At 25.8% G+C, this 12,079-nt stretch overlaps 1 protein-coding gene across 1 annotated transcript in view; it reads left to right on the top strand.

Moving 5' to 3' along the window:
- LOC145243528 (GPI-anchor transamidase component GPAA1-like) overlaps positions 1-12,079 on the top strand; it is an 80,597-nt gene that overhangs the window by 27,138 nt on the left and 41,380 nt on the right. Inside the window, exons 9-10 of the mRNA XM_080106496.1 lie at positions 2,018-2,171; positions 5,333-5,653. Of these exons, the coding sequence (XP_079962622.1) occupies positions 2,018-2,171; positions 5,333-5,653 (475 nt within the window). The remainder of the gene's footprint in view (positions 1-2,017; positions 2,172-5,332; positions 5,654-12,079) is intronic.

The raw sequence follows: 12,079 nt of genomic DNA, 5'->3' as shown, positions 1-12,079 counted from the left end.
CAGATATGAATGTACGGAAGCTATCCCAGTCAGCCATAGAGTATCGGTATACAGTACGGTGGAGGGGTACGTCTGGGAGCTTCTTACATTTCGTTTTTATCTTAACTGATGCGACGGAATGGTCGGGGGATCCTAGAGGAGAATGAACGGAACATGAACATAGCTCAGGGGAAGTTGAGAGAAAAAGGTCTAAGAGGCTTGCATATTGACCGGGTGTATCGGGCACACGGGTGGGTTCGCGAAAAATCTGAGTGAGGTCATAAGCAATGGCAAAATCATGACAAAACCTCCCCTCATCATCTGTCTTATTTGAATGGGTCAGCCATTCCACGTTATGGACGTTGAAGTCACCACAGATGTGGATGTTAGCCGAGGGATGTGAAGACAGTATGTGGTCTATTTTCTCAGATATGCTCTTAAAGATAGTAACTCCGCTGTTGTGGGGCCTATAGAGGGCAAATATAAATGCAGTGGTGTTAGCAAGTGCAACCCTGAAGCACATATAGGGTAAATTAGGATCTTCTCTAGAGATATCCCTGCCACACGGGAAGCCATCCTTAATGTAGGCACATATTCCATGCCCATGGCGATCTTTGGTGTCAGATTTAGCTGTTAAATTAGAGTATCCGTTAATTATGAACTCATCTAGGGAAGTGGTCGGCCCTATTCCAGTTTCACTTAGAAATAATATGTCCGGTTTCGTCTCCTGTAATTGGGTTTCAACCTCTGGAAGGTTGGAACGTAGACCCCTGATGTTGGAGAAGGAGACCTGGTAGTAGGGGTCTACGTTGGAAGATGGGGTTCTAGGTTTAATCGAGTTTTTATTCTGGAGATATCTGTCTATCTGCACAATATTTAATAATGCTAAATTAAAGACGTGACCGAATGCTATGGCAAGTAAAATGTCTGAGAGTGAATATACTACGAAAAGCAAAGTGATGGACAGTGGTTGTAGTGTTGGAAAAAAACCCAGCATAAAGAAAACTCGCTTTGTGGAAAGAGAGTAGGATGCAACTCAATTTTTTATGATACCTGTAATCATTGGTTACACAAGAAGTTCAGTAGAATTACAGGTAGGTTAAGAAATGATGACCAGTTTGTGTGCAAGAAATGTTGGATAATAGAAACTGATGAGAAATGTTGTGCAAGTATATTTGAATGGCAAACCTCAAAAATGTTGTTACCTTGATGATACCACTGTAGTACAAAGAGGAGCAGGTGCCAGTGTGATTGCAAGAATTAGGAGTAGATGGAACGAGTTCACAGAATTTCTGTCATTACTAGGTCTATGACAACAGCATATTCTTTTCATTTGTTTTACTCTCGAGTATATATCTGACACAGACACAATTAATCAACTGAAGATCACATCACTCTACATAAAACCATATAAGATATCAATGGATATATACCTGAGAATCAAAGCAAGGAAAAGAATATGCTGGTGTCATAGCCCTAGTCATTACTAACCAGGAGAGCATTACCACTGTTGACCAAAGGAAGACTCTGTCAGGCATGTATACGCAGTATTGAAGTGAAATTTGGATAGTGAGTGTTGAGGACATGTGTTGCATGTAGAGAAATAATACAAAAATGATACGATGGATGTGTAATGTGAGTTTTAAAGATAGATTTAGATCTGATGATGTCGGAGGAAGATTGAATCTGCACAGTATAGGGAGATGTGTGCAGAACAAAAAAATTTGATGGAATGATTATATTGAAAGGATGAATGAGAGTTCTTATAGATGTAGAACAGTTGAGTTAGCAAGTTCAGTTCACAGGAGAAGGGCAAGAAAAACATAGGAGGAAATAATAAAAGTGGATGAGAAACGGGGATAATAAAGACCTGGTAGAGAGAGGTTTGGAAGTAAATTTTTAAAAGCGGTCCAACAAATGCCAGCATGTAAAATGAATGCTAAACCAAGTGATGATGATAGTGAATGTCTAAGAAATTTACTAAATTAAAGTTGCTTTTTTAAATGAAGTTTATTTTATTCTTTTATTTTTAAAATAGGATTGTGGAAGGTATCTTTCGCAGTTTGAACAACCTTTTGGAGCGATTTCATCAGTCTTTCTTCTTCTACATCATGCCAGCCACCAACCGTTACATCTCCATCGGTCTTTACATGCCACCTTTTAGTTTGATGGCTGCGGCTGGATTGATTAAAGTATCCTTTTAAGAAAAGAGGAATAGAATGACATCTACAAACATTTTAAGAGGGAGAGCAGCAAAAAAATGGACATTTTTTTTAAACTTAATTAATAAGAGGGGTAGATTTTTAATGCCACTTGTGTTACTTCCCTTGGATGGATGTGCAAGAGATGGAGACTTAAATTAAGGCAGACATTTAGAAACATCTTTAAAGAGAAAACATGAACGGTTTTTGTCCAGAATTCCCCCCCCCCATATTAAAAAATAAAAATATAGAAAAATCTATATGATGTACATACCCATGACGAACCGAAAATATCATATTCCAAAAGTCACGTAAATTGATCAAGTAATTTTCTTTGTAAATAAAAAAAAATTCAATTTTATGAATATTGAAAGAGTGCTGTCTCACCCACCATTTAAAAAAAAAAAAAAATTTAATCAAGGGACTTAGCTCAACTTGTAAGATTGTTATAATGCATATGAATTCCCATTAATTGCCTAAAAATGTTTTTCTTTATAAAAATAAAACTACTTGATCAATTTCTGATTTTTGGAATACAATATTTTCATTCTGTCACAAGTCATACAATTTTTTTTTTTATTTTTGTTGTTTAACATAAGGGGAATTCTGAAACAAGAACTGAATGGACACTTTGTAACTTTTGGTTAATTTGGGTTTTTTGTATTGCCTATTATTATAATACATTATTTTCTTTACTTTATAAAAGTAAGAGTGCATTGATTTGCCAGTGGGCATTCACAATAAACAGACATGAGAGTATTCTAACCCTAACCATGACAGGAAATCGGAATCATGCATTTTCGCTAAAGTTGACTGCTTTTTCTGAATTCTAAAGGGGCTATATAACTATAATAATTTTAAATAAATAGTGTTTCATGCTTAATACAGTCATCAGTGTAAGAAGTAATAATTACAGCGAGTTGGGAGATTCAAGTGAATAAGAAATTTGCATGAATTATAATATGTAAGATGTGGGTGCATATTTAATGATATAATATGTGGGTGCGTATTTTATGACCGTGCAACACCAGGCAGCCTGCTAGTATTATATAGATGTCAGTTATGATTCAAAATCGAAAACTTAAAAATGAGAAAAAAAAAACAGATCCACTGTTGGCCTCGGTAGAAGGTTAACTTTATAAATTAATGTCACAAATATAGAACAAAAGAATGTGATTATAATTAAGTTATTCTTATTATAATAATGATTATAATTAATGAAATTCTACTTTTTTTCAGGCGATTACATGTGAACACCATGAAAAACTTAATGTAAAAGAGAAGAAAAAGAAAATTAAACAATTATTTTAGAATATGTAAACATGAATTCAATGTAAAATGATCCCCAACTTCTGGGCAATTTTGGCATATTAGAGTAGTTAACAAATTTTTATGCAAAGAGGGTAATATCGTTTGTGAAAATTAAGATATCTCCAATCTTTGTGAAATTTTAGCAATTTGATATCAAGTGATGAATATTCTTCAAATTTCAGATTTTTGGGTGCATTTTAAAGTATTTTTAGTTGAAAAAAATTTTTTTGTTTTAAACATTTGCATTAAATTTGACCCATATACATCAGACAACAATTAAACAAGATTTCTTGAATTTCGATTTATCCATAAAATCCTTAAGTTTAAACTTTGGACATACGGTTTAGTAGCATTATATCTTAATTTTAATCTAAATATAGAACATAAAAGTGGTGCAGTAATGTTTTATTCAGAAAATTAATTTTACTTGTATTACGTGTATTCTTCCAGTTCTGTATATAAAAAAGGAACTGCATCAACAGAAATTTCCTCTAAAGGCCAACCCTATCTAATCATATTAAGGATGATGGCAACACGATAGTTTTGTTTTTATTTTTTTTATTAATTACATTTTTACCCCAAACAGGGCACAGTGCCACTTTAATGTCGGGAGCTACTATCAAAGACATAAGTTGAAGGGATACTATGTAGGGAGTTAACTTTTTAGCATGGTAAAGCGAATCCACCTTCTTCACAGCAGCCTTTGCAGTTCCAGTAATACCATGCTTACAGGATTCTGGTAAAAATATAGTTAGAATTAACATCAAGATCTGTCATCCTCTGGTCAGCAAGAATGTGTCAGGTTTGAAACACATGAGTCATAACTTACATAAGGTGTAGATGTTAAGCTTAAAATTTAGACATTTTCTAAAAAAAATATCATATAATGGATTTTGATTAAAATTGGAATAATGATTTTTACACAAGGTTTAGTAGCAGTATATGTTGTATTTAGTCTTCATAAGGGGACATAAAAAGTGATGCAAAACTGTTCTGTTCGGCAAATTTTTTATTATCCCTTTTTTATTTATTTTTTATTTTAACTCTTATTGCCACTTTGACGTAAGGGGCTACTACTTAGGATCATGTTTACTTGTAGTGTCGCAGAAACAATAAATCAAGGAAAAGAAATAAAAATCCGACTCTACATTTTTAAGTGCAAATGAAACACATTTTTTTTGTGGTTCTTCCAAAACAACACATTATTTTTCCAAAGCCTTATCACACACATGCTTTTTAAAAGTCTCCGTCTCCTCGACACCTGACGTTGGCACTAGTTAGTGCTTTCTCACCCTCATATTTATACATCCATCTTCCCCAGCACGCAACTTTGCTTACATCCTCGACCACATGGAGTATTTTTCTCTCCTTTTCTTGTGACACAAGCTCGTGCACACTTGCTAATTTGCATACGGGTTTTAATGGCTCTTGCTGCTAATATTTTCGCCAGCCAGCTATCTTTTGGCTGCTAATGATGATTTTCTCACATGCACCAATACGTGCTCTGTTATATACCGGGGACAAGCAAGATGTCTGTTCACGTTGCATTTAAAGTTCTGGATGTTGGTACAGTCAGGGAAGCAGGAAACAGGGAGGGAATTCCAAAGTTCGGGAGGAGAAGTTATTAAAGCAGAAGATTTTTTCGGTATCTAAGGACCTTAATAATGAAAAGGTGGGATTATGCTATTAGATAAGTGTAGTCGGGTACATGAACATTGAGGGGGTACAAGTTGTATGAGTTTGTTAAAGCACGTTCCATCAAAGAATTTACATTTGTCATGAACATGTTTACGTTCTCAACTGAATTCTTTTCCTTGATATTCACCTTCTTTTTAACAAAGGCCATAGCCATGTGGATCGGCCCTGAAAAATCATCCGAGGAAGAAAATGGCAATGGGAAAAAAGACCAAGCAGAAGAGAAGACGACAATTAAGAGAGAAACTGAAACGGACACAGATCATGCTAAAGTGAAAAAGGAGGATGAAGAGGAAGAAACGGCAAAGTCAGCATGTATGCAATCACCTGATGAGGATGATGATGATTATGATGATGATGATATTAAAGATGATGTTGAGGAAGAGGAGGAAGTTGATGAAGATGAGGATGACGACGATGATGATGATGATGGCATTGTCACTGGAAATAACAGAGAAAAGACTGAGGTTAGTAGAAACATGTGTCTTTTGTGTGATTAGCATGAAAAACATCCAGCTTCTTTATTAGATGCATAAATATGCATTTCTGTCAGAGGCTCTATCGATCAGGAATGTGAGTTCTTCATTATTTAGCAGAATTTTTCATTTCTTTTATATTCACAAAGAGTGGATTTCCATTTAAATCAGTTGAATCTCCCATCGACATAAATTCTGCTTGTTTTTTTTTTAAATAAGAAAAGTCTGATTTCTTCCAAATTACCTTACCTTATTGTTTTTTTTTTAATTGCTATTTGTTTGGATTTTATTTCTCCTTATCCGTTCCACTTTCTGACTTTATCTTTTTGTTTTTTTCTTCTTCACATCTTAGATTGCCTTTCTATTTAATTCCTCAGGAGTAATTGTCTCGCCCACCATTTTGGAAAAAAAAAAAAAAAAAATCAGGCAAGATAACTCCACAATAATTTAAAACTTGCAAGATTTATGTTTAATTTCTATTAATTGCTTAAAAATGATTTTTTTTATAAATTACTTGATCAATTTTTGTGATTTTTGAAATATACAATTTTCATTTCATGAAAGTAAGTACAATATAAAAGTTTTTCTTAATTTTTGTTTATCGCTATAAGTGCCAATCTGAATAAGCACCAAGAACACTGTAAATGTTCTAGTTTTAAAAATTATCTTTTAGTGAGTGCTCATAAAAAATAAAAGAATAATTTTTTGTACTATATTCTAAAACTTTATATCTGTTTCTTTTTTGTGGAAATACTTTTAGAATAATGAAGCATCAAATTTTCGTATACTGATTTTTCTTTTTTATTTAACATCAGATATTTTATAAGAATTATCTTGTTTGTTTTATTCATCCAGAAAAAAATGAGTTCTTTACTTTTTTGTTGAAATCCACATTTTTTTTAATTAGAAAAAGATGATTTTTGTCAAATCATTAGAGTTTGGCCACCATTTGTTTTGTCGATATTTGTCTGAATATTATTTCTCTTTCTCTTTTCTCTCTCTTTATCTTTTTTCTATTTTCTCTCTCCCACTGACTTGTCTTGCCTTCCTTTTTCTCTTTTATGACACCTCATTTTTCTGTCACTATTTTCATTGGATTTTCTTTCTTTCTTTCTCTTGTCTTATCTTTTTTTCTGTTTTTTTTTTTTCTTGTTTCCTCTTCCTGTCTTAATTACCAACCCTCTTGTGACAATTCTCATTGAAAGCTGAAAATGTTCATTTTGATGCGAAGGCTTAGATTTTCATGAGTAAAGTAAGAAAGTTAATTTTATCAAAGAATAATTTGTTTATCCCCCACTCCACTTCCACTCTATCTGCCCACCACAGGAACACCAATATTTTTCTCTTAATTTAAAATTTCTTAGTTGGGGTTGTTTAGGAAAATCTGAGAGAAAAAAATCCAAACAATTAACGATCAATTTGATGATTAACTGTGACTGTTTTTTGTTTACCATATTTTTTCAATTAAACTTTTTCAGATTATTTTCAATGTGTTTTTACTATTTATCACTAGCACATCATCTTTTTTTATACTTTACTTTTTTATGCTTTACTTTTTATACTTTACTTTTTTTATACTTTTTTATATACTTTACTTTTTTTATACTTTACTTTTTATACTTTACTTTTTTTATACTTTTTTATATACTTTACTTTTTTTATACTTTACTTTTTTATACTTTACTTTTTTTATACTTTACTTTTTCTATACTTTACTTTTTTATACTTTACTTTTTTATATACTTTACTTTTTTTATACTTTTTTATACTTTACTTTTTTATACTTTACTTTTTTATACTTTACTTTTTTATACTTTACTTTTTTTATACTTTACTTTTTTATGCTTTACTTTTTTATATACTTTACTTTTTTTTATACTTTACTTTTTTTATACTTTACTTTTTTTATACTTTACTTTTTTTATACTTTACTTTTTTATGCTTTACTTTTTTATACTTTACTTTTTTTATACTTTACTTTTTTATACTTTACTTTTTTATACTTTACTTTTTTTATACTTTACTTTTTTATGCTTTACTTTTTTATACTTTACTTTTTTTATACTTTACTTTTTTTATACTTTACTTTTTTTATACTTTACTTTTTTATACTTTACTTTTTTTATGCTTTACTTTTTTATACTTTACTTTTTTTATACTTTACTTTTTTTATACTTTACTTTTTTATACTTTACTTTTTTTATACTTTACTTTTTTATACTTTACTTTTTTATACTTTACTTTTTTATGCTTTACTTTTTTTATACTTTACTTTTTTTATACTTTACTTTTTTGTACTTTACTTTTTTTGTACTTTACTTTTTTATACTTTACTTTTTTATACTTTACTTTTTTGTACTTTACTTTTTTATGCTTTACTTTTTTATACTTTACTTTTTTATACTTTACTTTTTTATACTTTACTTTTTTTATACTTTACTTTTTTTATACTTTACTTTTTTATACTTTACTTTTTTTATGCTTTACTTTTTTATACTTTACTTTTTTATACTTTACTTTTTTATGCTTTACTTTTTTATATACTTTACTTTTTTTATACTTTACTTTTTTTATACTTTACTTTTTTTATGCTTTACTTTTTTATACTTTACTTTTTTATACTTTACTTTTTTATACTTTACTTTTTTATACTTTACTTTTTTTATACTTTACTTTTTTTTATACTTTACTTTTTTATGCTTTACTTTTTTTATACTTTACTTTTTTGTACTTTACTTTTTTGTACTTTACTTTTTTTGTACTTTACTTTTTTTGTACTTTACTTTTTTTATACTTTACTTTTTTATGCTTTACTTTTTTTATACTTTACTTTTTTTGTACTTTACTTTTTTTTTATACTTTACTTTTTTTGTACTTTACTTTTTTTATACTTTTTTTGTACTTTACTTTTTTTGTACTTTACTTTTTTTATACTTTACTTTTTTTATACTTTACTTTTTTATACTTTACTTTTTTATATACTTTACTTTTTTTTATGCTTTACTTTTTTATGCTTTACTTTTTTATGCTTTACTTTTTTGTACTTTACTTTTTTGTACTTTACTTTTTTTGTACTTTACTTTTTTTGTACTTTACTTTTTTATACTTTACTTTTTTTATACTTTACTTTTTTTGTACTTTACTTTTTTTTATACTTTTTTATATACTTTACTTTTTTATACTTTACTTTTTTATATATTTTACTTTTTTATACTTTATTTTTTTCTATACTTTACTTTTTTTATACTTTACTTTTTTTATACTTTACTTTTTTTATACTTTACGTTTTTTATGCTTTACGTTTTTTATACTTTACTTTTTATATACTTTACTTTTTTTATACTTTACTTTTTTTATACTTTACTTTTTTATACTTTACTTTTTTATGCTTTACTTTTTTATACTTTACTTTTTTATATACTTTACTTTTTTTTATACTTTACTTTTTTTATACTTTACTTTTTTTATACTTTACTTTTTTTATACTTGACTTTTTTTATGCTTTACTTTTTTATACTTTACTTTTTTATACTTTACTTTTTTATGCTTTACTTTTTTTATACTTTACTTTTTTTTATACTTTACTTTTTTATGCTTTACTTTTTTTATACTTTACTTTTTTGTACTTTACTTTTTTTGTACTTTACTTTTTTTATACTTTACTTTTTTATGCTTTACTTTTTTATGCTTTACTTTTTTTATACTTTACTTTTTTTGTACTTTACTTTTTTTGTACTTTACTTTTTTTTATACTTTACTTTTTTTGTACTTTACTTTTTTTATACTTTACTTTTTTGTACTTTACTTTTGTTATACCTTACTTTTTATATACTTTACTTTTTTGTACTTTACTTTTTTTTGTACTTTACTTTTTTATACTTTACTTTTTTTATACTTTTTTATACTTTACTTTTTTATACTTTACTTTTTTTATACTTTACTTTTTTTTATACTTTACTTTTTTATACTTTACTTTTTTATACTTTACTTTTTTATACTTTACTTTTTTTATACTTTACTTTTTTTATACTTTACTTTTTTATACTTTAGTTTTTTTATACTTTACTTTTTTTATACTTTACTTTTTTTATACTTTACTTTTTTTATACTTTACTTTTTTGTACTTTACTTTTTTTTATACTTTACTTTTTTTTATACTTTACTTTTTTTTATACTTTACTTTTTTTTATACTTTACTTTTTTTTATACTTTACTTTTTTTTATACTTTACTTTTTTATGCTTTACTTTTTTATACTTTACTTTTTTTATACTTTACTTTTTTTATACTTTACTTTTTTATACTTTTTTTTATACTTTACTTTTTTGTACTTTACTTTTTTTGTACTTTACTTTTTTTATACTTTACTTTTTTTATACTTTACTTTTTTTATACTTTACTTTTTTTATACTTTACTTTTTATATACTTTACTTTTTTGTACTTTACTTTTTTTTGTACTTTACTTTTTTATACTTTACTTTTTTTATACTTTACTTTTTTATACTTTACTTTTTTTTATACTTTACTTTTTTTTATACTTTACTTTTTTATACTTTACTTTTTTATACTTTACTTTTTTATACTTTACTTTTTTTATACTTTACTTTTTTTATACTTTACTTTTTTATACTTTACTTTTTTTATACTTTACTTGTTTTATACTTTACTTTTTTTATACTTTACTTTTTTATACTTTACTTTTTTGTACTTTACTTTTTTTTATACTTTACTTTTTTTATACTTTACTTTTTTATGCTTTACTTTTTTATACTTTACTTTTTTTATACTTTACTTTTTTTATACTTTACTTTTTTATACTTTACTTTTTTTATACTTTACTTTTTTATACTTTACTTTTTTATACTTTACTTTTTTGTACTTTACTTTTTTTGTACTTTACTTTTTTTATACTTTACTTTTTTTATACTTTACTTTTTTATACTTTACTTTTTTTGTACTTTACTTTTTTTTATACTTTACTTTTTTTGTACTTTACTTTTTTTATACTTTACTTTTTTTATACTTTACTTTTTTGTACTTAATTTTTTGTACTTTACTTTTTTTTATACTTTACTTTTTTTATGCTTTACTTTTTTTATGCTTTACTTTTTTTATGCTTTACTTTTTTTATGCTTTACTTTTTTTATGCTTTACTTTTTTTATACTTTACTTTTTTGTATACTTTACTTTTTTATATACTTTACTTTTTTTTATGCTTTACTTTTTTTATGCTTTACTTTTTTGTACTTTACTTTTTTTATACTTTACTTTTTTTATGCTTTACTTTTTTATGCTTTACTATTTTGTACTTTTCTTTTTTTATACTTTACTTTTTTATGCTTTACTTTTTTTATACTTTACTTTTTTTATACTTTACTTTTTTTATACTTTACTTTTTTATATACTTTACTTTTTTATATACTTTACTTTTTTATATACTTTACTTTTTTATATACTTTACTTTTTTTATACTTTACTTTTTTTATGCTTTACTTTTTTATGCTTTACTTTTTTGTACTTTACTTTTTTTGTACTTTACTTTTTTTGTACTTTACTTTTTTGTACTTTACTTTTTTATACTTTACTTTTTTATGCTTTACTTTTTGTGTACTTTACCTTTTTTATATACTTTACTTTTTTTGTACTTTACTTTTTTTTATACTTTTTTATATACTTTACTTTTTTTATACTTTTTTATATACTTTACTTTTTTATACTTTACTTTTTTATATATTTTACTTTTTTATACTTTATTTTTTTCTATACTTTACTTTTTTTATACTTTACTTTTTTTATGCTTTACTTTTTTTATGCTTTACGTTTTTTATGCTTTACGTTTTTTATACTTTACTTTTTATATACTTTACTTTTTATATACTTTACTTTTTTGTACTTTACTTTTTTGTACTTTACTTTTTTTTGTACTTTACTTTTTTTTGTACTTTACTTTTTTTTGTACTTTACTTTTTTTTGTACTTTACTTTTTTTTGTACTTTACTTTTTTATACTTTACTTTTTTTATACTTTACTTTTTTTATACTTTACTTTTTTTATACTTTACTTTTTTTTATACTTTACTTTTTTATACTTTACTTTTTTTATACTTTACTTTTTTTATACTTTACTTTTTTTATACTTTACTTTTTTATACTTTACTTTTTTATACTTTACTTTTTTTATACTTTACTTTTTTTATACTTTACCTTTTTTATACTTTACTTTTTTATACTTTACCTTTTTTTATACTTTACCTTTTTTTATACTTTACCTTTTTTTATACTTTACCTTTTTTTATACTTTACCTTTTTTTATACTTTACCTTTTTTTATACTTTACCTTTTTTTATACTTTACTTTTTTATACTTTACCTTTTTATACTTTACCTTTTTATACTTTACCTTTTTATACTTTACCTTT

This window comes from Euprymna scolopes, chromosome 22 (assembly GCF_053919585.1).
Source record: "Euprymna scolopes isolate OS-2025 chromosome 22, ASM5391958v1, whole genome shotgun sequence".
Classification (NCBI taxonomy): domain Eukaryota; kingdom Metazoa; phylum Mollusca; class Cephalopoda; order Sepiida; family Sepiolidae; genus Euprymna; species Euprymna scolopes.
The sequence above is the reverse complement of the archived record's forward strand: the minus strand, read 5'-3'. Positions and strand labels throughout refer to the sequence as shown.